The sequence below is a fragment of the Astatotilapia calliptera genome, chromosome 11, assembly GCF_900246225.1.
Source record: "Astatotilapia calliptera chromosome 11, fAstCal1.2, whole genome shotgun sequence".
Classification (NCBI taxonomy): Eukaryota; Metazoa; Chordata; class Actinopteri; order Cichliformes; family Cichlidae; genus Astatotilapia; species Astatotilapia calliptera.
This window is the reverse complement of record NC_039312.1, coordinates 19,178,170-19,205,300: the sequence shown is the minus strand read 5'-3', so window position 1 is coordinate 19,205,300 and position 27,131 is coordinate 19,178,170. Positions and strand designations below refer to the sequence as shown.

At 40.1% G+C, this 27,131-nt stretch overlaps 1 protein-coding gene across 5 annotated transcripts in view; it reads right to left on the bottom strand.

The window, feature by feature from the left end:
• galnt1 (UDP-N-acetyl-alpha-D-galactosamine:polypeptide N-acetylgalactosaminyltransferase 1) overlaps positions 1-27,131 on the bottom strand; it is a 55,889-nt gene that overhangs the window by 9,635 nt on the left and 19,123 nt on the right. For 4 of the 5 annotated variants that reach the window (XM_026183850.1, XM_026183849.1, XM_026183852.1 and 1 more), the window contains 6 exons: positions 13,300-13,439; positions 13,036-13,204; positions 3,912-4,078; positions 3,191-3,318; positions 3,012-3,091; positions 2,482-2,652 (listed from right to left, as the gene is read on the bottom strand). In XM_026183850.1, coding sequence (XP_026039635.1) covers positions 2,482-2,652; positions 3,012-3,091; positions 3,191-3,318; positions 3,912-4,078; positions 13,036-13,204; positions 13,300-13,438 — 854 coding nt within the window. In that variant the 5' untranslated portion in view covers position 13,439. Of the gene's footprint in view, positions 1-2,481; positions 2,653-3,011; positions 3,092-3,190; positions 3,319-3,911; positions 4,079-13,035; positions 13,205-13,299; positions 13,440-13,534; positions 13,723-27,131 lie in introns of all 5 variants that reach the window. The other variant, XM_026183851.1, reaches the window with a different exon arrangement.

The window sequence follows — 27,131 nt, the reverse complement described above, 5'->3', positions numbered from 1 at the left end:
AAGTCATTTATCTAAACAGGGACCGGCCCTTACGTACATAAAAGCGTGGTTCATCATCTCAACATATCACAAGACTGAAATAAACAAACACTGCCACTGTATAAAGCATCAAAAGGCAGGTAATACTCAGCTTTGTGTTTGAAGCATACAATATCAAAATGACACATTTAGCAAGTTCAGAGAATTTCTTCAGATCTTTTCTGTTTGTTGTATTTTTTTAAAGTCCAACAGTGGCAAATACAACCTTCCCAAGTGAGTAGACTTCTGCACATTGCCGTAAATTACAAGGTAGATGAGCCCATAATAACTAGCTTAGCTGCTGATTTCCTCCTCTGCTGTCAACATATGCAGCTCCTCAGAGAGTGACAGCAAAAGACCTGCAGTTTGCATCGTCTAATGAAGAGAAATTCCCCCAGCAAATGCACGCGTGGAAGCTTGAAACCACATCAGCATTATTCGTTACAGTTTTTTTCATTCTGCAAACTCCATACGTGCAATAATGTGAAAGCGCTCTGTGGCAGAACAGGGTTTTTATGTAAATCGTGTCATTAGTGGAAATTAATTTTCTGCCCTGACACAACAACCCAGTTTTGTTTTTTAGGCCACTTAAAAGACACCCTGAGGAAAATTTTGTCAAGCAGAACTGAGAAAAACAACCGAAATCGGGGGCGCGGGGTGTTACATAAGCTACATTATGTGTGTGTGTGTGACCTTGAATATTGGCATCAAGCATGCTTAGAAACAAGAGCAGGAAAAAGAGATGATAGACAGGCAAAAATAAGCTCTTGATTTTAGTTCCAAGGTCTACAAACAACAAAAAAAGCCCCTCAAAACAAAAAACACAATCTTACATAAACATCTTGCATTGAACAGAAGTGGAAAGTTCACTCTATTCTTTCAGTATTCCTGCCTTGAGAACCTCTTATGATGAACTGCAGCAGCAAACTGAATGGTAACATATACACTGTTGTAGCAGCCATAGAATAAACAGGGATTGAAAAAGATAAAGAGTTCAGGATTTTTGTCTGCTATAGGAAGGCTTAGGCGCAGTGCCTAAGTGTTTCTGATTAAAGAATGTAAAGGCCTTTAGGCGACATATCACAATCAGTGAGTTTTATGCAGAACTGGGCAGCCCGGAGCTCACAGTGTGAGCAGAGGTCCTGGGTGGCTCCTTCTCTACGTAAAAGCAGGTGTCAGTGTTTAAAACATCTATGAACGGGATGAGGCTTATCTATCCTTTGAGTCATGATAAGAAAGATTAAAAAAAAACAAACACTTTGCTGTTTGCTTTCAACCGCTGTGCTGTTTCTGTGTCTTTGTGCCTGACAAAAGCGAGTGTGAAATACAGAAATAAACTAGTATCCTGAAACGGTAACCTGTGTTCATCAACTGCAACTTGGAAAAGATAACTGCTTCCTGTGTGTAAACGTGTCCATATGCAATTGCACAAAATAAACTTTTGGCTTTAATGCCGCAATATACTATCGTGAACTGCTGGAAGCAGTGATGAGAGCATAGGTAGACTGTGGTCATAGAGGGACGGACATGATCAGCAACAATACTCATGTAGGCTTTGGTTTTTGATGATTATTAGTTGGTACTAAAGGGAAAACAGTTTGCCAAGAAAACATCTGCCACACTATTACATCACCACCTGCAGCCTGAATGCTGATATAAGACAGGATAGATCCATGCTTTCATGTTGTTCAGACCAAATTCTGATCCTATCATCAACTGAATGTCATAGCAGAAAGTGAGACTCATTAGACCAGGCAACATTTTTCCAATCTTCCAATCTTGTTTTGGTGAACACAAGCAAACTGTAACCTCAGTTTCCTGTTCCTAGCTGACAGGAGTTGCACCCGGTGTTGTCTTCTGCTGATGCAGCTCATCTGCTTCATTCAGAGATGCTCTTCTGCATATCTTCCAAAATACCTTAGTCATTTGAGTTACTGTTGCCTTCCTATCAGCTCAAAGCAGTCTGTCTATTTTCCTCTGACCTCTGGCAACAACAAGGCACTTTCCCCAGATAATTTAAACTCACCGTTTTCTCCTTTTTGCTCTATATTGTGTAAACCAGATGGTGGTTTAGCAGATACTCCTTCAAAGTCACTTAAATCACCCTTTCTCCCTATTCTGATGGGGTGTACCAAATTTAGTGGCTTTTGAGTGTCGGACTCATTTTCAGGTTGAAAGATGGAGCAAACTGTTTCAAAGGATGGAGGGTTGCAGTAGGAGGACTGTGGTATCAGCTGTGACTGTATGGCAAAAGTAATAGTTTACATGGATCAAAGGGTAAGATTTAAGGGCCTCTCTGCAGAATTTAGTTAGGTCAGGACTAGCCCAGGGTCATAGATGTCCTTTGGTAAAATGAAAAGACTTAACTTGAAGCATAGAAACTGCTGTCAGTCTGTTTTATAAGTATGAAAAGGATAATAGCAATGAAATTTAAAGACTCATCTTGCTGTGTGTACCACCCACCTGACAGGCAGCGTGCGGTCTCCTTTGCGTCGGTCCATCTCCCTTTGAGGTACAGGGTACCAGCGGAAGTTGAGCTTCCAGTTGAATCCTCCGTATGTCATGTCAGAGCCTGCCATGTACTCAAAGGTATCATCGCTGATAACGTCGATAATGGGGCACACCACTGTTTTCCTACAGTAAACAGAAAGACATCAGCACACAAACACAGTACATCAACCTGCTGTTCATAACCCTGGGTGGACATCAACCAAGGCTAAAAGCTCATCTGCAAGATGTGTCACCTCCAGAACCAACTTCTCACCAGCTGTCACTCATCTCTCATTACACCTTTGTAAACCCTGTGCGTTTTCTCCATGTGCTGGTGTGAGTGTGTGTGTATACCTGCTTACGGGTAGCAGTAAACAGAGAATGAGTAATTAAGCGTAAGATAAACACAAGGGCAAGCCCCCTGCAGGCTCAACAATACTTTATTGATTTTCTTTTCCAGGCTTGCCAATGGTCTGCGTATCTTTCGTGTTTGTGTGCCTTACCTGTCTTGTTTGATGCGGGCAAGCAGAGGCTCCAGCCATCCTGTTGTGCATTCACAGTGAGCATCCAGAAAGGTTATGACCTGAGAACATGGAGGGAAAACATAAGACAAATCTACAGTGCAAACACAATATGGAGAGCAGTTGCTGTGGATGTCTCGTATGTGGACATGCGCACACACCTGGCCAGTGGAGAGAGACGCTCCCTTGAGGCGTGCGCGGATGAGCCCGGACCGCTGCTCCATCCTCACGACTCTGACGGGGACTTCCAATTTTCTCACATACCTCTCCAACTGCTGTTTGAGGAAATCTAATAAATGCATATATAAACAGATAAGAATGCAAAACAGGCGCCTACAAAACAAAAGCTGGATTACAAGCTGTTCCTCCAACCCACTCCATTTGTAGCAGCAGGGATCAGAGATAACTGTGCGCTTGCGTGCTTTCTTTCACGTATGTGGCCTTCTCATACGATACCTCTTGTACCTGCTAGGAGCTTCTCCATCAGCTTGAACACAAGTGCAAACATAAACACACAATCCGTGACCTGCACCATCTAACCTGAGGTCTCGTAAGGTTGCTTCTGCTGGTGGTAGTTGGTTGGGGTGGGGGATTGAGGGTAATAACAGAGTGTAATCCCTGCGTCTGGCAAATTAAAGACCTAATCTCCCCCAAACAGGGATTAACAGTATTGCACAGGGTGGCGTGGCACACACAGCCCTCATACATGCACTGACTCTCTCTTGGGCACCAGCACAGGCACATACACACATGTGCAAAAACATCTACCTACGCAGAATCCAGCAAAAATCATAGCTCTAAAAAATAGGCTAAGCCTCAAACTAGAGAGAGACTGAAGGAATTATCTGCAGTGAGTGTTACTGTGCGTGTGTGTGAGTTTACCTCTCTCGCTGGCATCATCCACCAGAACAATCTCCTCCAGCAGTGTGTGTGGAGAGCGGTCAATCACGGAGTGGACGGTTCGCAGCAGCGTGGTCCACGCCTCGTTGTGAAATACAATCACAACGCTGGTGCGAGGAAGATTATCGGGGTATAACTTGTTCTTGCACCTAAAGCGAGTAATCAAAAACATAGAAAAAATAATCAAAAGGGTCAACTCCATGCTGCAAGAATACAAGAATATTTACAAGCATATTTCTACATATATAAATCTTTGGTTGCAAGTTTGGTCTGCTACCCATATGAATTAAAGCAGAAAGAAAAACTTAGAAGGCCCAGAGACATGCTATTAACTAACTGCATCTCTCAAAGAGATGCCACAACAGAACTGGTCCAGAAGACATACAGTAGAACTGACATGATATTAAAGCCAGAATCTTGTACACAGAATATATGATATCAACCTGAAGCTTTCATCTACTTCTGGAACAACAGATATGATTCAAAAAGAAACTCCTTCAATTTTTTTTAGATGTAGACTCTTGGTCTGAAAAGTGAAGTCAGAAATGCAGAAGTTAAATAAACCTAATGGACAAAAAGAAGTCTATTAGAGAATAGAAAATAGATTGTCTCACGTTGTTTAATACTTCATTAAACATGTTCCTCATGAGTTAATGGTCTAAGCCAAATGTTTAAAGTGACGGTCAAACAAGCATGATGTTATTTTATATTTGTCTGGCCCATTTAGGGATCTACGCTGCTACTGTTACCTAAGGCCACAGGCAGTGGGTAGTGACTGAGAGAATGAGACTCCCGACAGAAGAGGCAGAAACGAGCTCAAATGGTGTCAGAGTAGAACGCTCAACCCAAAACAGAAGTAAGAAAAACTAATGAACGATGTCAGAGTAGCTTGGTACATCATTTATTTACAGTATTCTAAAAGACTTTGGGCCAAAAAGTTTGGAACTGGTTAGAAAAAGGTTGATACAATGTATAACAATTTGTATCTATAAAACAGACGGCATTATTTCAGAGATTGAATTATATTTTAAATTAGTTATTAATCTACAGTCTGCTTATTTTAATTAGTTCTAAATTTCAAAAAGCTTCAATGTCACCAAATGCTTTGTGTGTAGAATGATACAAAGTTGCTTAGCACAAGGCAAGCTCATTCAAGGGGGCATAACTGCACAGCACAAATGATGAAACAGCTGAACATACAACATGAAGCAGAAACAACAAAAAATACAAAGGAGCAAAAAGAAAAGGTGTGCGAGATGCATCAAAAACTAAAAGCAGACAAGGCTTCAAAAAAGGCAACAATACAGGCAGTAAGTGAAAACGCAGACTTGATTTTAAACAGACAAACATGAACTTGCAGAGACCGAACAAAGAAAGGAAAAAGAAAAATCCTAGGAGACACATAACAATCCGGGCTCTGTGCGACTGTGAGAGCTGCAGCTACATCGACTTTATATAAGAGTTAAAAAAAAAAATCAACTAAACCGCATTAGACAGTCCTAAAATCACTCAGATCATTATTTTGCTTCTTGTGAAAAATCATCGTAATCAACTTCAAAGAAAACTGAGAGTGAATAATAAACGAGTATCCGAGCGTAAATCCCCAGATTTAGACCGAGAAAGACAGAATTAGTGGGTCAGCATGATCACACTTGATTAGTGATATTAATTAGAGTGCGAGTCATTTTCGTTGCAGTGTTGAGTGCACACATCAAACTCTCTTACTGAGAGACAGTGAAGGATGCAGTTGTCTAACACAGGACAACAGGCACAAGACGACAAATATTAGCACAGTGAAGACAGTCACATCTTTTTAAATATCTCTCCACAGTATTTCCAGAGAAACACTTCATTTTAAATGGTCAAATTGTCAGGTATACACTCCTTAGGCGAGGTGTCAAGCTTATTTCTGTTCATGGCTGGGCCTCACACATACGCAGTTTGATCTTTGATCTCAGTAAAAACATTGCATAATACCCAATTATATATAAAAAAAAAAAAACACCCCCAGATTTGCCCCTTTCTTTTAGTGCAAAAAAGTCCAAACATATTTTGAAAAGGCTCACACTTAATGAACCATCCAGCTATAAAACAGATGATTCACGTTCAGTCAGTCCACTGTCATTACAAAGAAACGCTCCTGTCGTAAATCAAAATAATGTGTGGGCACGGCTCCTTGGCTGAAGCATCCCGCTTCAGTGCGGCATGGCAGGCCATAGGTAATGTCTTTGTCAGGCTGTAAAACTGATGATGATTCAGACCTGTGGCTCCTATGAAATTAACAGTTCAGACAATCTCCCTCAAGACTTGATCCATTTCTAATGATTTATGACAAAATACTTCCTGGTGCAAAACAATAAAAAGTTATTCTCTTCTTATCTGCAATTTCCAGTTCGCAAAGCAATCCAGTCCCCTGGATTGGACCTTTTGTCGGCTGAGTTCTGGCCTGTATGTCTGACGCTTTAGGATTTAGGCACTAAGTTTGCACCGTTTAAATAAATCTGACAATTTCAAGGTTGATTTCAGTTCAGTATGAAAATCAGCCTTCCGATGTCTTCTTGTCAGCCTTCTTGCTTGATGTAGCTACTCCAACACGGTCTCTTCACTGTAGCTGCCTTTATTTGCTCATAACGTTTTATTGCACTAGCTGTAAAGCAGCACAGATACCCGCTCCTACAAATAAACGTTTAAAATGAATTTCCAGAAATTCTTCCACTATGTTTTAGGTTGCCTTGAGTTTATAAAAACCATCAAAATCAGTTTAGGGGTCACATTAAAACTCCTTACTGCTGGCCTTGACTGCTTTACTTCAGTGTTACACAGACTACAGTAAATGCTGCATAGAGGACTACCTATTCATACTACATACAATATTCTTTTTTTAAGTAATTTCTTTACAGGTTTATGTTTACCAAAATTAAGCAACATGTTCCACGAAAATCCCTGTGAATAACATATATTAAGTATGGGTTTGTGGGTCACCTGGTTAGAGTTAGAGCAGACCGAATCATCTGTACACACATCTGTAGGTCAAGCAAAAATCGTAGCCTGCCATGACACCTGCATGCAAGCCCGATATAAAACTGTCTCACACTCTAAGTGTTTTCTAAGTGTTGGAGGACGAAACTGAAAGCAGCCCGACATCCTTCCTCTAACAAATTCAGCTCTTACAAGAGCCAAATGGAATAGGATCTGATTTCCTCCATCTTTATAACTCCCCCTCCTGCTTGTGATCATCCTGAGCGCTGGAATGCTTCCTCGCTCTCTCTGCGGTTGATTCTGACTCAAGGAATGCAAGAGCGACAGAGGAGAGGAGGTCAAGAGTGTATTCTCTCCTGCAGCTGCCCGTGGAGCACGTTAAAAACATGAAGTAATTCTCAGTGTTTGGGGTGTGCATGTTCGTATGCTCGAAAATAGGGAGGTCGATGAGCACACAAGATGATTCACTGTAAAAACAGAGACAGCCTTTGAGTCTTTTAATGTTTTTCTAAGGCGGCTCATTATTTCTCGCTCACATGAAAAAAACATGAGTTAAGGCATGATCTTTGGTGTGTAGCAGAGGAAAAAGAAGACCGTGTGTCTATACACAGCCAGTTGCAAACATGTTTATTTGTATTAGCATTTTTTTTTTAAAGAGCAATTGTAGGGAGCCCTGTGCACTCGAACAGTCAGGGTGGCGGAGCAACATTTGGCAACGGCAAAGCAAGCTAATGAGTTACAGGCTGCGTCTTCAAGCAGGGAATTGTGGGGATATTTAAACATGGGCGTGCGCGCTGGCTTTAATTAAACAGCATTATTGTTGCAACATTACACACACACACACACACCAATAAAAGTCTGCATTCTCAAAAAACAACAAAAACAACAATGTAGTCATCACCAAAAAAAAAAAGCTTTTCTGAAAGGTGTGGTCATGAAAAGTATTTTCACATACTGTAAATCCACCCAGACACATACAGAATTACACACACACAGGCGTGACCATAACGTCAGAAAGTAGCGATCTTTGGCCGGGGCGTGTGGATGTCATAAGGCCTGCTGCACAAAAAAGATCCAGATCATTTCCTTGGCCGACTACATGGTGCCCTTTAGAGTGACCTGACAAAATATAAAGCTCATCAAATTAAATCTCTTGCACAAGTTTGTTAAAGTCCAAGACAAGAAAATGGTCATAATTCTGCCAAGACTGCATGTTACATTGAAAATGCCTGACTTCCTGTTGGGCCTAAGGTATGGCTCAAAGCTCCAGGCTTTTTGTCTATCTTAAGACAAAACAACATAAATGCAGATTAAATATGGTGCTGGGGTGGCTTCACTGAAATATTGTAGGTGGCACAAAACAGCCATTTTGCCACACTGACGTGTAAAAGCCATTAAATATAAACTGCACGAAAGGTGATTCATGGAGAATTTCCATGGCCCTAGGGTGGACTGCCATAATCTTCACACTAAAGCATAATCAAGGCTTTAAGCGCCTTGATGTAACTATTGTGATTTGGTGCTATGGAAATAAAGCTGAGCTGAACTGAAGACTTGAAGTTTACTCGCAGAACCTTTCAGGTGAATATGGTGAACCTGTGAGGAGTTCATCAAACTAAAATTGACATTTTCTGTTCCCACTAGCTGGTGCTCAAAATATCATTGACTATTGGGATATAGATGTCTGAATCTTATTAAGTGTCAAGTTTGGAACAGACTGAACAAAAGCTATTTCAGTTATACTATTTTGGCTCCTCGTGGCAGCACATCAAAGTCTGGAATGCCACCAGCGGATCCACCATTTAATAAAAACTCACAGCCCTCATAATAACGTAACATCAACTCTTTGAGGGTTATCTGGTCAACATTTAATGCGCTGATCCTGCCTCGATCAGAGTGTAAAACATGTTAAATACTGTCATATATGAACTCTTATAAATCACGTCAAGCTTGGGGCTAGTTGGACAATTTATGTGTGAATTACACATTAAAATTTAATGCTGAATGACTAAAACTCACCACTGCATCACGGACACGGCAATCAAAAGAAAGTCAAAAGCTTCACAATTTAGCATGACCAAAGTCTTTAGTTCAAGACTGATCAAATATGAAGATGATTACATTAAACTATGAGGAGTTTATTAAAGTAAAATCCCCAGATTCATTTGACAGAAACATAATAATGCAACAAATTAATTACAATATGGCCTTCGCACTGTTAGTGCTCGGGCCTTAAAAAACCACAAGTGAGTTTTTCCCCCCTTTAAAGTATCAGCTAATGACAACCTCATTTGTGATGAATTCAGCCAGTTTCCCTAAACTTGCTGATCCACACACAAATACGCAGTGAAATAGACACAAATGCATGCACTCCTACACACACGCAGCCACACGTTCCCTTGCACGATATTGACTCCGTCTTATCTACTAATTGGAAAAGCAGATAGACGGGGGGAAGGCTGAGTGAAAACACACCTAGTAATCAACTCTCGCTCAAAGACTAAAACCCATTTCACGGATCAAGGTCCTCTTACTCTCCTGCCTGTCTACTGTGCATGTGCCCCTTCCTGTCACTGTTGCGCCTCTCAGTCAGTCTTCCTCTCCATCGCTCCAAAAACCTTCATTTCTGATGCATGTTCCTCTACTGAAGCAAAAAAAAAAAAAAAAGACGGGGGGGGGGGTGGGGGGCTGCTTTCCACCTCCCTGAGCTAACCTTGACATATCTTTTCAGCTGTTGGCTGGATGCACATCGTCTGCCTGTCTGAAGACTGAACAACCTTCAACCTAAAACCGCTTGCACTCACACACAGACACAGTCAACATTGAAATTCTGCTCACATGATATATGAATTACACACATAACTTATATTATAAAAGTGTTGTTGAAAAAAACATTACATCACTAAAATGATGCTTTAGCTGTTGTGACAGGGTTTAGGATTTATTTATGGGCAGCAATTGTGTAAATATGACTGCCCACAGTCACCACATGTTCATTCATGACTTTACAGAAACCTTGCAGAATAAAGGTGCTCAGAATGGTGCTTTCATTCACTGATTGCAATATTAAGACACAATTACTGTTAGGTTGGCTATGTCAAGCAGTTTTACAACACATATAATAAACACAAGCACGGCTCTGCTTTACTTCTTTGTGACCGTGAGCAATCAGACAAAAATCCCTGTGTGATGTGCTAATGAAAACTGTTCTGGTAGCACTTTACCATCAGCTGGATTTAACAGCAGCCTTGAATGAATGAATCGCTCTAAAACCACATGCAGTCCCAAAAAGAACATTTTCACAGGTATTCACACGCAATCCTGTGAAGAACTAGGTACACCCTCACTGCTTCCATAGGAATTAAGAGTGTAAATAGCAGATGGGTGCACTTGATTAACTGATCATCAGCAAGTGTGAGTGTGAGCAACTCGAGTTGTTGATCTGGAGCATTCAGGTGTGTACAATGTTCCCAGGACTGGATACCCAGCCAATTCACCCCAAGGTCAAACTGTGCCAGTGCTCAGAGAAACTGGCAAAAACCCAAGAGTTTCATCTCAGACTCTCCAGGCCTCAGTTAGCATACTGAATGTTAAAGTTCATGACAGCACAATTACTAAAAGACTAAATAAGTATGGCTTATTTAGTTCCCAGGAGAAAGCTGCTTCTCTTTAAAGGGAACATTGCAGCATGGCTTACCGTAATTGTCGGGCTATAAGCCGCTACTTTTTGCACAAGCTTTGAACCCTGCGGCTTTTAGTCAGGTGCGGCTTTTCTGTGGATTGTCCATGATTTTTGTCATATCGTAAGACGATTTGTTTTGTTTGTTCCGCTGTTGTACGGCACTACGTTGCCTGGCGGAAGGGCATGTGATCAGACACACAGTATCGGGGTTCAAGAGTGGTATGTTGGTCACATGTCCATCCGCCAGGCAACATAGTGCTGTACAAGTAGCGTGAAAAACAAACTTCAAAGTAGCGCTATGCGTTCAGCGGGAGTCGTGGATGACGAGCGGCGATAAACTTGCGAAAAGCAAGTTATGCTCAACTCCACCGGTGGAATCTGACAGCGTGGAAAAGTGTGAAAACATCCATGATCACCAACGGATTTCGAAGGGCTGGACTGCTGCATGATGAAGAGGAGGACACCGCCACGGCCCTTCAGAGGGTGTTCGACTCTGACACTGACAACGAGGATTTCTTTTGTTTTGAAAGTGACAACGAAGGAGAGAAGCGGAGAGTGGAGGACGTAGGCGTCCTGAGCCTGTTCGTATCCGACACTGGAGAAGAGGACTTTGGTGGTTTTAGAGCGCAGGAAGATGGTGGTGAATGACTGACTTTTCTTCTTGTTAAAGCCGTGTCGCTGCACCTGAGCCTAAAAGGTAGTCTGAATCTATTTTTCTGGTGTGCTGTAGGTTATTGTTATGTACTACATTTGTTACTCATTTATGAAGCACAGTACATGTTTCCTACTTGTAATTACCACTACTTGTACATATACCTAAAAAGTTATGCAAATATGTACCCATAACTTGTTTTTCAAAATATTTTAAAAAAGGGGTGTGTCTCCAAACAGCCATCTCTTTCCTGACAATTCCCTTTGTGCATATTCTCTTACATATGATAAGTCAACATTGAAACACCTGCGGCTTTTAGTCAGGTGCGGCTAATGTATGTACAAAACAGGATTTTCCCCTGATTTTAGCTTGTGTGGCTAATATTCAGGTGCGCTCTGTAGTCCGGGAAATATGGTAATTTTGCAAAGTTGCATCTGAGAGAAAAAAACCCACACAATTGTTTTGGAACAATATCTTTTCAACAGGCAAACCAAATGAGGAGATGTTTGACCATAATGGTCAAGTTATGTTGTTGAAAACCAAACAGAGCACATCAGCAACTATCAGCACAGCTGGGCTTGTTTTGCTTTAACCGACCTGGGCACCTTGCAGTCACTGAGTAACCTAGAGTTAAATGTGAGGACATCTGTGTGATAGATAAAACTTGTCCCAAATTGGGTCAGGCTAAAGGACAATGATCCAAAAACAGCAACAAATCTACAATAGAGCAGCATTAAAAAAAGGATCATGGTGCTGAAATGATCAAGTCAGAGTCCAGACCTCAACCTGACTGAAATGCAGTGGTGGGGCCTTAAGACAGCTGTGAAAAAACCCTCACAAACATCAATGAACTGAAGCAACATTGTGGGCAATAATTCTTAAACACTGATGTGAGAAACCTATACAGTCATAGAAAAACTGATTACTTCCAGTTACTACAACTAAAGGTGGTCCTATAAGCCATTTAATCACAGAGCCGTGTGTAAACTTTCCTTTTCACATGACCGTATCTACTGTCATGAAATCCTGCACACTGATTCTCACCAGAGCTCAACTGGCAGTTTTGAAACCAACACAAATGGTGCTCAGCAGAGTTTGTTTTAACACAGTGTGAAAGCTCTCCAAAAACATTTGTCTTTTAAATGTTTTTTTTCCATGAAAACCATTTTCAAATGATTTGCAAAAAGGAAAAACAGAAGCTGGTTGAAACTGGAAAGAAAATAATAATATGAATTGTGGGAAGCTTTGTGAACACCACAAAAAAACCCAAACAAAACCCAAACATCATACATCTTTGGAAAACATTCTGCTGTCTGTGCGATGTTTAGGTGGCACTGGATAGATTTGACATGTACAATTTCCTGTTATTAATATTAACATATAATGATTTATGTTTATACTTACTACACAACATAACACAAAGAGGATATTTAGGCCCTGCTTCATACAATATGAATACCGAATTAGGAACTCCTGACTGTTTTTCAGGAAGTTCAAATTCCCTTGAGATCTTTGAGGGCACCACACCCTCTCTGCTCTCCGAGTATCAAAGTTTAATAACTTCCTAATGAATACTCAGAGGTGCTTCTAACCTACATTTATTTTTGTATGTTATTCCATTTTAAGATATGACATTTTTACTAGACATTTCTTTAAATCTCCTATCTAAAGTTTACCTAATTTTGCTATACTGTATAGGTCATGCCATTTAAAAACAATAACACTAATAAAAGATGTATTATTGTTATTATCATGACAAAACACAGGACTTGTTGCTGGGAGAGGCAGCTCACCCTTCTAGGCGGACGTCAGGCAGCGAACGATTGAGAGCAATCATCTCCGAGGCCATGAGGTTGAACTGGTTGATCTTAAACATTTCCTTCATTTTCTCCTGCTGCTCTTTAGGGATCACCACAGGTTTCCCTCCTTCACCAGGCCCATCTCGTGGTCTGGACATGGTGTCTACAGAGGATACATATTCAGCTTTTCAAACTTGATGCTTGACAGTGCCATAAAAATGTGTCTGTGTATGGGTTTGTGTGGTGATACACCCTCACCGTCTCTCCCGGGCAGTCCTCTCGGCTTCTTGTCATCACACTTGTTGCACTCGCTGAAGTAGAGCAGAATGAACATGTCCAGCATCACCCAGACCAGAGAAGTGGCCAAAACCACCTTACAGTAGGCGAACCTCCGCATCCTGAAAATGTAGAGTGTGAAGTGGGGGGTAGTTACCATCAGAGGGTTTCTTTGAAAGCATGGTAGAGGAGGCAACTCTTCTCATATCTTTCCCACCTTTCTACTCAGTCCACTCAGCGTTTAGCCTTCCTGCAGCTCTGAGCCTCAGAGTGCTGGAAACACTTCCACCTGTCCATCAGTCTGCCTGACTCCTGTCTCCTATCTGTCAAGCTTTTTATCAGGGCCCCTCTAAGTGGTCGTCTCTACACTCAGTGAGATTCTCAAAATGACGGACTCCTGTCTTACTGGAGAAACAAAGCAATAAATCTAAGAACAATGAACGTTTATAATTGTTTATAGAGTCGATTTTGTTTTTTGTTTTTTAAAGGCAGTGGTTCCAGAATGGGGCTGCCAAAGAACATCAGTGTACTAAGTCCAAGTGTGCCTTGGGATTTTGTGACAACCATACATAAATATTGCATTACACAACTGCACAAAGACAAACAAATGAATTTTTAATTTCCTGTGTGTTGACAAATTCTATCCACTAAAAAATAAACTAAAAAACAAAATCCCAGAAAAGTCTGTTTGTACAGTTTCTAGATGGTGCATATTACAAATATTTGACACATCAAAACCTGACAGCAAGGGGGGGGGAATTCATTTTTATGGCAAGCTAGCCACAACTAACCAATGCCAAGGACCCCACAGCTAAACAAAAGGGAAAAATGAAAACTGCATGTAGATGGTGTCCTGTAAGCTGGCCATCTTATAGCTTCATTGTGTCAACCCCCTGCCCTCTGGCCTGCGTGCGTCATCTGTTAGAAGAAGTTGGCTAAGGTTGACATGCCAAGCAAGTTAAGGAGGCACTTGGAAACCAAACATCCCTTTTGAGAGTCGCTTGGCCCGCTTCAAAAAGAGAGCTGGATTTGAACCAAAGGAAGCTAAACTGTTTGTTGGATTGCGGGAACGTGTCTGATAAGGTGTTGGAGGCAAGTTGCATTCCAGAGGACCTTGTGACACATTCTTTTAGAATATTACAGGTGTTGTATGGTAGGTCCAGGTGGTGCAAAAAAATGCAATCAAAAGAACTGATGACATCTCAGATGACACTCAGAGGCTGTTATACAGGTGTGACTTGAAAATCTGTCTTGCCCTTTGGGCACAAAAAGTTTAAAAACCAATGTTTTACGATATCTAAACAACACTCTAACTACTGTCCAGTTCTACACAACAACCATCTAGTATATCAGTGTTCCCAAATACCCTGCAGGATATGAGCCAATCTACCCTTTGTACATTTAACATACCAAATCCCTGTGTTCTAAAGTGCAGTCAGACACCCACTCAAAGGTAAGCACAAACACACACACACACACACGGACACACACACACACACACACACACAGCAGAGAGGGGAGCTATGATAGTAATTGCTTTTCGTTGGCAGGCAGCAAGAGACAAGACACAGCCACATTAAAATTCCACTGCTCCCCTTTCCTTCTCTCCTTCAGCACCATCTCCCTTCTCTTTGGCTGATTCTCTGCCTCAATGATCCCTCAGGTTGCAGCAGCACAAGCAGAAGGGAGAAAATTAATTTGGCCACGGTGGTTTCTCTCGTGCCCCCGGGAGGGAAAAAAAACGATGTTTGTGCACAGCTAGCTTAGCTTAGCTTAGTTTAGGTTTGCTTAGCAGCCAGGGAAATAAGAGAACTGCAGAGCAGCGTTTCTAAATTCCACCTGATAGGATTCTGGAAGCACAAAGTGCCGTGTACAGCAGAAAACAAGAGGGAAGATTTAACTGTTTGTCTTTCCTCAGACTTCTGTTCCTGTGAGTCAAGTAGTTTTAGTGTTCAGGTTAGAGCTGTACTCTCCGTATATGATGTGCATATATGTAGTCCAGGGATGGGATTCGAGAACTAGAATATCTAATCTATCAGATGCAGCTCCAGAGTAAGAAATTATGGCATCAGACTCAGAGCAGTGCACACATGAAAGCCGTTTTTATCCTGCTTCTGTTTCAAATAATAAAACATTTGTGGGCCTTTTCCTCACACAGAAAATTGATAACGAATAGATAAGCAAATAGATAAAGAATAAGGCCTATTAGCAGAATCAATAATGACACTGGTATTGATGAAATCTTATCAATAATCATCACTAATGTACTCTCCAGCAGAGTTGGGCAAATTACTGTTCTCGGATTAAAAGCTGACTCAACTGGAGGCGTAAATTTAAAAAGGTCTTGTCAGCTTGTCTTCTACTTCACAGCGTTTTGTAACTTTGCAAGATTTTATCTCTCAGGTTCACACGCGAAAGAAAAAAAAATTGGTGCAGGGCATCCATCCACCAGCACATACATGCTTAACTGTGATCTCTCACCCCCTGGGGAGAGAAAAAAACATCCAATGAAATCTATTGAACTGCTGCACCACCACCAACTTTTGACAAGGTTAAAATGTAACATGTTACATCAGTTTATACGTTCCCACTTAGCCACTCGACCAGTTTCAGTTTGAGTAAGGTATAAAAGAAAACAAAGCACTTATTGCAAACCACCTCATATCAGCCTTTAGAAACATTTCCTGACCATCACTTCTGCAGCTCCGTTAGATAACATCAGACACACAAAATAAATATTAATTACAAGATTTTTTTTAAAATAAGAAATAAAAACATTTTAAAATAAACATTAAACATCTGTTTTAAATATCTGTAGGGGAAAAGCAAGTTCAGGGAAACTCTCTTGTGAGGATATAGTAAGTGGGATATTGTAAGCTAGTAACATAGAGCTTAACATAGATGTGTAAATCATAGATATTTATACATAAAACACACTTCAGACAAATACGTTTTGTGTATATCATTACTGTTTAATCTATCATATTTGTGAAGGACTACTTTAAGACGTAGAAAAATAACTGTGTTTTAAATATTGCCACTAAACAGCAGAAAAAATGTGAATGTGAATAAAAATGTAAATGTCGTATTTCTGTATGAATGATAGAAAAATATTACCGGTAATATAACAAATAAAAACTGTTTAATTGTCATCAAATGGAAACTTCCTGACCTGGGATGAAAAAACAAATACTCAAACCAGGAAGTGAAGCTCTTTGGATGTTAAAACCTCCAGAGCTATACCAGAAATAAACATCTTTACAATCTGGTACAAAGAAAATGTTTGGTCTCCGTTACTTTTCTTTGAAAAGGCAGCATGTGTACAGGAAGCGAATCTTTACATAACCAACAAATTATGTTCCATTAGGGTCTAATTAAGTCATAATTAATGCAGTGGCTGCCTTTAGTTACTGGTGGCTACTGACGGGCTAATCGACTGCAGCTAATCAAGTAACAGAACTGGACTTCTAGATCATGTTTGTGGTGTTAAAGCAAATTTACCGCACTTCTCTGACAGCGGGAAATAGAACCATTTAGAGTGTGAGAATCTTTTAGTTTTGTTTTACTCACACTACTGTACAGTTTGACCTGTTCATGCTCTCTGCAGACTGATATACTTTAGATGGTCGCTTAGATAAGGTCTGCATGCTAAAAATGGGCCACTTTAGCCTAGTGGTTGCTAGGACACATAATGACACCATGATGTCTGATATGGATAAAGCTCGTCAAGGGGCCTACAATGCATCTGTGTGGCAAATTTGTTTGCACAGATTTTTTGTATTATAGTAAGATGTTAAAACTAATTAGCACACATATGTGAGTGTGGATGCAAAAAACCTTTCTAGCATTAGTTACCATAATAACATAATCATTCATTACATTCTCTTTTAACTGGCTCCAAAACGCCAAAGACACAATGGGCAAAATGCCAAACCCAAGACTTCAAAATCATCTCCAGGTCTATCTTTTATATACAGTCTTGCTATTGTCCCTAACATCTTTATATACAGTTATACAAGAAACTAATGTTTAATAGGTGATCATTGTGGCATCTGGCAGTCTGCACTCATGCGTGACTGAAGGAGGGCTACAGGGGTTGCTGCGTTCTGTAAAGCTGCTACCGTACTGAGTGTTGAACTGTGCAGTATGTTCACATTACTAACATTAGTTATGGTTCACAGCAGAGGTGCTAGAGGTTTGTGCAGCGATATTGGTGAAAAAGCTGAGCGCACTTACAAAATCACCATGCTATAGGATGTGTTATTGTATCTCTTTATAGCTCTCACATTTGCTTTACCGTTGATGTTATCTTCTGTTGTTTTTTCCTGTAAGCCACAGTGCAGGACCCGACCACATCTGTAATGCACTTTAAACTCAAACCCAGCTTGGTCTTTTGTCACAATTTGGACTGAAAACCATCATAAAACAAAACATGCCAGTTATAAAATCGTTCCTAGTAGATTCCTGGAAAATAACGATTTGGAAAATTCAGATTCCCCCGGATATCCTGAAGGAATTTACCAGACTGTTTATCTCACTTTTTTCCGTCCTCTCAAACTTGTTCAAATTCCAGGACTAGCAGGAAGGCTGAATTTCAGTACTCGCTCTGCAATCTCCGTCCTTTCTGTTTCACTGACAGCTGCTAGACTGCGTCGGCCTTGCTTGACCTTTATGAAACAACAACACAAAACCACACAATGTAGCAGAATCTTGGATATACTTCTCTCTTCACCATTTCTGGTGCAACACATACATAGCAGAGCTCTTATATGAATAAGGACACCAACATCGGAGCTTTCCATCACAGAAAAACTTACATATTCCTGTTCACAGCATCATGTCAAAAATGCTGTCGGATGGATGTCAGCTTCTTTCCGGAGATGCCATTTGATCACAGCGAATGTAGAGAGCAGTGCTTCAAGCAACAGATACATTAAATAAAAGCATGCGCACGCACACACTCCTGCTTACTGCTGTCTCTCAGCCATGCCTCTCCACTCACTGTATTTCTAATCAGGCATGGCAGAGGACACCTCCGGTCTCCCTGGTGCTCTGGGCTCTGCCTCTCTGTGTGAGTGTCTGTCAGTTTAGTTTATGTTGGGTGCTAGTCTCTTTGAAGTCTCTTTTAAACAGCCTGGTTTCATATGACGTTAAACAGACCCACAACTCTCCATTGTTCTTATTAAGCCATTAGCATACTGCACTTCCTCCATCTTTCTTTTAAACCTCCATCCTGGTCATCATGCACTCTTGTTCCCAGCCGCCCCACCCCCACTCCCTCCCGTTTCTCTCTTAGTGATGTTTTCTCCTTTCAATAGCGGTTGCCATCACTACTTCCCTACAAAAACACAATTTCCTCCTTCACATCCTTCTCTGTGTCTCTCTTCATCTTCCCCTCCTCTCCTTTTCTCCACAGGCTTAATCCCCCTTTAGAGATTGCACAACCACTATTTCTCACAACCATTTGGAAAAACTCAGCAAGAGGATCCAGCACTTCACTCGCTTTAGAATTTATGACTGCGAGCGAGGATCCTCCCTTCTAGGGATTTCATGTTTATATGTATAAAAGAATATTCAGAGGAAGGCAGGGAGATAATACTGTACGTGACTGAGGGCAAATGAAAGAGATGATGAGTGTTACTAATAAACACAAAGTTTGTCCTGCTAAATATGTTAAACGACAAATGTGAACCCTCTGTATAGCAGTTTTGTTTTGTTTTGTTTTTTAAAAATCATAATATACAACCAGGTGTATTTTGTTTCTAAAAGTGTCTAAAACATGCTGCCTTTTTGAAGCTTCCTTAAGAGGAAAACCAGAGACGGTGCTATTCAGGTGTACGAGTTGTCCTTGGGTCATATAGGCTTGATAAGCTCAACAGTTTCCAAGACAACGCTGATGGGAGCGCTGATTTTCTGAACAGTCGTAATGCATCTCAATTGGAGCAGAACAAGGCTCAGGCTAACATTAGGGGAGGGAAATAGAAACAGAACACGGTGGCCTGAAGCCCCGTCTTCATGCTTCTCTAAGGAGTACACAGTCGCCTGAGGCAAATCAGCTGGGTTCGCTTAATATCCAGATCATAACCTTGACTGCAGAATATAGACTGATCCCGTCGAGGAAATAAAAAACCCAAGGACTGGGACACGACTGAGAGAGAGTGAAAGAGACCTGCCATCAGTTAACAAAAAAAAAAGGGAGAGAAAATACACGCTCTGCCCATCTGACAGTGGACTTAAAAAACATACCGAGCACTGTACCTCTTTGGCATGTTGCTCTCTTCACCATGAGTTACAGGCTACATTGTATGATTCAGACTAATGCAAAATCCAAGACACTTTAATGAACAACCCAGAACACACACACACACACACACACACACACACACACACACACACACACACACACACACACACACACACAAAGAATTTGTTTAGGCTGCAATCTATAATTAATTAACCACAAGATTCATTGGTGACAGTGTTTTAGTTAATATTAGTGCGAGCCTGTAGAGCTCGAAGAATTCAATCATCACTTAAAAATCCCCCATGAGTCAAGATATCATTTTCCCCGTCGAATCACGACATGCTCTTAGCTGCATCAGTGGAAATAGATAAGGGGGATGGAAACAGTGTCAGAAAAGGGCAGAGGAGGTCAACTCAATCCTGTTTGCTGCGTAGATGCTCTCTGCTCCAGCGGAAAATACATGCAAAGTTAGCTAAACTAGTTTCTGAACTAAGAGCTACAAACTCTAAGGCACTAAAACAGGTTCAACTTTCTATTAATGTAGCATGTCAGGAGTCAGGCAGCTGCTCTGCAGGTGGACAGGACTGCGTTATTAATAGGTTATGAGCGAGGCTCTGGGATTGATTACCGATTTATGTTCTACATTTTTTCTCAGTTTTTAATTTTTTTTTCATTCAGACTAATATATTTTAAATTTGAATGGGTCTCAATGATCAGTGTTAGGTGTTTATTTAGAAAAACTCTTTTATTATTTTATTCAATCCGTTTTTTAAAGCAGCTCCGCAAACTGGCTTACTCACTCTGATTGCCTTCCACATGTCACGTGAATCCTTAATGATTTTAACTTGGTGGACATTATTGTTCATTGTTTTGTTATTTATTTATTTTTTTTACTCATGTGTGATCTTTGGGGCTTAAAATAATAATAATAATTATTATTTATATACACTCACCGGCCATTTCATTAGGTATACCTGCTTTAACAGTAATCTATTGGGATTTTCCCACTAAACCATGTGGGGTTTACAAATAATGGTCTGAAAAAGAGAAAAGATTGAGTGAGCAGCAGTTCTCTGGGTGAAAATGCCTTGTTGATGTCACAGATGATATATAACATATGGTTGAACAGCATTATTGATAATGGCCTTGCTTTGGCCTAAATACTGATATTAGTAACGATCTAAAAGAAATCAATACACCAAAATCAAAATGGTGCTATTCTCTTTGCAGTGATGGTTGTGAGCGTCGCGGCATTTCAGCATGAAAGTCACCTCACTAAAAGAAAAAGGTGCCACTTAGAGAACATTTCATGATTTCCACAGACCATCTAATAATTAAGATTAACCTGAGTACAGAAAAGGAGTGCCCAACATCAGCTGATGTCAAGATTAACTGTCGTCATCTCAGACACAACATTTCCAATTTCACAACACTCACAACAACAACAACTAAATCAAGCCAATAGACGTGCTTAAACACAGCAGCGCTGAGCTGAAACAGGCCCTGCTTCAGTTGTTTAGTTTCATTCTCCCGACAGTTCTATAGTCTGGTTGTTTTCCTGAGATGTGGAGCCTGGGGCTTTTTTTATCCCCACTACAGAGCTGAGAAATATCAGACCGCACGTACTACTAAGCCACTTGTGTAAGCAGAGTCAATCCCCCAGTATTATCAATGCCTGGTTCCTGGCCTTATTTATTGAAAACATTCCCCTGAGCAAACCCATATTGGCTTTTTACCAAATCACGGTATTACTGGCCACATTTACACTCTACACACTCTAATTAATCAGCACGTACGCCACAAAACAATGGTAAAATCTTTGCATGCTTTATTGATTTTTAGAAAGGCTTTCGATTCCATTTTGCTAGAGGGTTTAAATTAAAACATTCTCTGAATAAGCACAGCAGGTAGACGTTTGAAAACAATTAAGTCGACGTAAAGTCTTATTCGAATGACCATCAGTACATGAGGAATGCAGAGGTTGTCAATAATCCTAATCCATAATTTCTAATGTTAAAGAAAATCTTTTTTGCGTGTGTTTGGTATTTTATCAAGACTTCTTTTCTGCTTCTTTAAACACAGCATGGAAAGTCATTCACATAAAGGTCAAGATGAAACCTCTCAAGTAGGATGGAATGGCTGATATATATGATAGTATCTTTCAACAGTTTTATGTGACAACCTATAAATAGTTCAGTCTTCACCGAGGGGCCAGACAGATTTCAATCAATATTTGTCAAAAAATAGCCCACATATAAGCCTGAGGACTCATATCATTATTCAAGCTTAATGTCAAAGGCCTGCATTCAAAATATAAAATAAGATTCACAAGTTTAAGTATTATTAATGTTTTAAAGCACCAGAAATAAAAGCAATTGCTGTGAAGAATAACCCATTTCACTCTGATGTTTACTTTGTTTTTGGATGACAACTAGATTTTAGTTATTGATGCATGAACAGGTTCATGTTAATGTTCCTGCAGGTAAAGGTGGGGCTGACTTGAACCATTTCACATACTGCTGGGTAGCGTGTGAATTCCCCTTTGGGCATCATAATGTTAGTTATTTCAAGCTAAACACTAGGGCTGCACGATTAATCGTTAGAAAATCGCAATCTCGATTCATACTTATGTGCGATCTCATTTCCAAATGACAACGATTAAAAAAAAAAAAAAAAAAAAAAAAAAAAAAAAAGACTACGACGATTGTACCGCATTTTGATCCGGGACGTACTCTGCATGAAAACAAGCGCTCACTCTTCCTTCTCAACAAATGACAAGGGCGGAGCCTTATACCACGTGATACAGAGGCTGTGCCGTGTGAATTAGCAGGGGAAAACCAACGGAGAGCACGTCAGGGATGAGGAGAAAGTGACAGGAGAAAATCCGTCCCGGTCAACCACCCAAACATCAATAACGGGAACCTTATACAGCGCTTCCCTATACACATCGAACTCCCGCAGGCACAAAGAAATTACGGAGGCTATCACTTATCACCTGACCAAAGATATGGCTCCCATCAACACTGTGCAAAACGAGGGATTTAGGAAAATGATCAACACCCTAGACAAACGCTACACAGTGCTGTCCCGCAACTATTTTTCTATTGTTGCACTACCTGCTCTATACACGCAGCGTCGAGCAACGGTGGAGACGGAATTTCAAGCAGTACAACATGTTGCAGCAACAACAAAACGTGAGACATTTGTTGTTTTTATGTTTATTTATTGTTTTTATGTTCAGTCTCAACTGTTGCGAAGTTGATGTGCAGTTAATAAGTGCAATAAATATTTATACTGGAAAAGAAAATCGTGAGAGAATCGTGATCTCAATTCTAAGCCAAAAAATCGTGATTCTCATTTTATGCAAAATCGTGCAGCCCTACTAAACACAGACCTTGCTTTTCCTGTGCTAGGTGTCCCTCCCACACAGATGTGCGAGGGTAATTTCTAAATCGGACAAGTTATGCTGGTAATACCGATCCTGAGCAAACAGGGCTCATATCAGTAATAAAAGCAGGAAAAAAATTGGAAGAGGCTAATGAAGGGGAAAAAATTGAAAGAAGAAAAAAAAAGCAGGGACAAAAACAGCACTTCAGCCTCCGGCAGCAGTATTGACAGTCAACTACAATGAATTTAAAATCATGAGCTTAGAAAAAAAGCCCAAATCCCAGGAAAACAAATAGAAATTCAAATTAGGGAATACCCAATGCAGTCAGTACCTGGCGTTTAAAAACACTGCTTTGGTAAACTATCATCTGGCAGTGAATGCACTGAAACAAAAAGCATTTTTGGCATTTAGGAGAAAATCAGAAACTTCAGCTATCTCCCAAGTTAAGTCAAACCTGTCTTGGACGGACCATCAGCTGTTAAGAGATCACTAGATGTCAGCTACCCATCAGAGTTCTGCATGCAAAAAACTGCAGGTCCATAATAAACATCCCAGGTAATACCCACTGATTAGCAACACTGAAAAAAGAACACCTGAAGTCACAATGAACAAGGACCAAAGGAACCTTTTTTACAATTCTAAAGACATAAAGACCTTTAGCACTTCCTTCAAACTACATGGGGCATCAACATGAAAATCAAAGCAAATTAAATCTGGCATAATTTTTTGGACACAATCCTTGGTCACGGATCAACATAAGCTGCAGGCACAAATGATCTATTAACTGGCTTTTGTAAGTAGTACAGGGAGGAAGCCTCTGTCTACAGTTAACAGCTACCTGTAAACTTAGCACACAAAGAAATAAGTCATTTTTAATGCTGAGTTATATTGGTTTCAGTTGCATGTCTCATTTCCAACTCAACTGTTAACTTTAAACCATGAAACACAACAAAGACACACCTCCAATCATGGTACTCCCTGGCTTGTTATTGTGGTTGTAGCCTAGCTGTAGCCATGCCAACTGCCAACTCCCAACTGGCTATTTAATCATGTTGGGATTCCTACTGGCATTGGGAATGCAAGCAGAAAACACTCTTTAGAAATGTAGTTCTCAGGGGACCACACCTGTGAGTCGTTAAACCTTGGGGAGCCCCCAGAAGTGTATTAGTCAGAACGTACCATTACTGAAATAAACCTCAACACTGTTCAACCTCAGACCAACATGGCCTTCCAATAACCAAAGAAAGTATTTTTGGATGCTCCCTTATTTCCCATGGGTTTGTCACAGTGGATGGATCTGCATGTTTGACTTGGCAAAGATTTCCTGGAGCAACCCTCCCATTTATCTGGGCTTGGGACCAGCACTAGGAGTGCATTAGCTTGTGACCCCCTGAGGCTGGGTTTGTATCTCCTCCAAAAACAAATCAAAGTAAACTAAATTATTAAAGTGATAAAAAAAATGTGTATCTAGAACAATAGGTAAATCAAATGCAATTTGTAATTGTCCCTAAAGCATGAATATAAATTGGTAGAGTAGCATAAACTGTCTGAAATGCAAAACATAAACAGTTCCTGATGAAATACAGACTAAGCGGACACAGTCTAGTCACAGAGAACCAGTGACACAAGAAAGCTGGCCTATGAACCGAGGAAGAGGCACCGCAGAACAGTTCTTCTTAAAATATAACAATTAATATCAGAGCCAAATTTGGTTTGTGAATCTTCGCATAGGTGGATAACAGTGAAAAACAGCTGATTCTGTTAGTTGAGGGACCTGCAGCATCTATCTAAACTATCTATTGGGGTTTGTGATACAGCCTCAAAAATCATATTACAATATTTAAAGTAATTTTACAATAATGATCATTCTGACAATATTGGACAAATAAAATGCTGATAAAACGTTTTCCATCCTTCTTTTCCAATGAGCTACTGTCATTGAAGACAAACTACCTTATTCAAAGTGTGAATCTTTCACCACAAGGTGAAAGCAGAAGCAGCATTAGAGCGTAATAGTAGTGACACAGCATAAGTCAAATACTGGTGGTGGAGTTTTCCCTGTAATTCTAAGTGAAAGTATAACACAACCTGCACATCACCACCTGATAGTATCTCCTCCTCCTGTACGTTCATACCCTGGTTTTACATGGTGGTGTCTTTTTGCCCCAAGTGATATAACAAGTTAGTTTCCACGTTTATCAGGAACAGTTTTCTTGTATATTTTGCAAAGAATTTTTTTTTTTTTGGAGTTTGTTGAAATAGCTTCCTTTTTACAAAATCAGAGTTTGCCATCCAGCTCTCTATGTCAGACATGCCTGTTCTTGTCAAGTTGTTGTGTTCACTAAGGAACATAGATGCCTTTTATATCCCATAAAAATGTATTCCCCATATTATCGCAGAGGATTCATCCCTACTACTTACATTAAACATTGTTAAACGTTCTAAAAATCAGTTTAAAATACAAAGAGGAGTACAGAGAGAACTGCCCATGGCAGCGTAAAAGTCCCAGCTAAAATTGATTACCAATGCAAAACTTGGCTCACAAGCAAAGTGGAATTAAATACTTCAATCTCCAATCACTGGGGCCTTTTTGGCCAAAATCAATATGCATTACTGTCACGAGGGGTGTTCCCCTGATGGTTGGAAAGAGAGTGGAGCTTTTTTTGTACACGTATTAAAATAAATTGATCACAACACACCTAAGAACACATAAATGACTGCATCATCCTGGTGGTCCATTTGATGTTAGTATGCTGTAAATGATCTTTTAACAACTATTAACTTTTTTGCACTTGCCTCGCAAAAATGCAAAGGTACACACAGTGGAGGCTTTGATCACACTGGCTGGCACAAATAATACAACAGTTTACACAATTAAAACATCATCGCAGGCTGTGTGTTAATTGGTGTTAACACGTACTCACACAGAAACTCCCTAATCACCCTGTAATACTTAAAGTCTGAACCATTAGGCCCAGTGGGTTTGTGTGTCTGGTCTCCCCTGTATGTTTGCGGCTCTTTTCTACTATTACAGCTGCTGCTATTCCTACTATAACTCATGCCAAGCAGGAGGGATTAACGAGTCTCTGACAGCACAGCTGGATTTCTCTGCCTACTAACCACTTTAACAATATGCTTTGATTTTTTTTTTCATATAAAAATATGAAAAATTTTAATATTTCTAAGACTATGTTACAGTGCAACCTCGCAATTTTGTGGCTGCTTTCATCTGTAAAACGTCTTACAGTACCTTAGGCAAAAAAAAAGGAAAGAAAATGTCTTTAAAGTTTATATCTGAAGCTACTTGGAAGAGAACTGCATTGCTGTCTATTAAGCATGACTTCTTAATAGACTGTACAATGTCAGCATATCTATTTCCCCAGCACATAATATGTGATATATTTGTCATATTCTTTGGACTTTTGTGGAGCTACTGGTCAATTTTCATACATACACAGTGTAAAAACCAATGTGCAGACATATGTTTAGCTGCCCCCCAGGTAACACACAATAACAAAAAATCAAAGGTTAACTAGGCTCTGATTCCTCACTGCATTAAAGTATCTGTTGTGTTACACAATTTCTAATCTGTATTATAAAGCACACAGACATACAAGAGTAAACAACAACAACAAGGAATCAGGAAAAATACTTTGTATTGTTGCATTGCATTCCTTGCATTATGTTGCATTGATGGTTCTTTTGCAACCCTCTTTTCATCGTTATGCCATTGTTACGATTTTTAGCATTATTGATGATCAGTGTTCTGACTTTCTCATTCTCATTTTAGAACCAAAAACAGCAGCGCTTTAAGTGTCGTTTAAAATTCCTTAAGAAAACTCTAATGCAATCTTCACATTAACTGAATTTCCTGGAACAGAAAAAGCTTGATAAAAGTTGATTTATAGTTGCTGTTACAGCAGCTGATAAGATCAAAGAAACATCCCAACAGAGTTATGTGCCAAAGGTAGTTTGGATTTTTCAAATATGGTAACAAATCAGATATAATAAAGCTTTGTAAATTTTAGAGAAGGGCATTACTGGATGTCAGCAACAGGGGGGAACAGGGAACCACAGAAGCCAATAACACTAATCTAGTGTTGCAAATGAAACTTCTGCTAACATTAACTTCCCACACTGACACAATATGACACATTTTGCCTTTGGATTTTCAGATTTTAC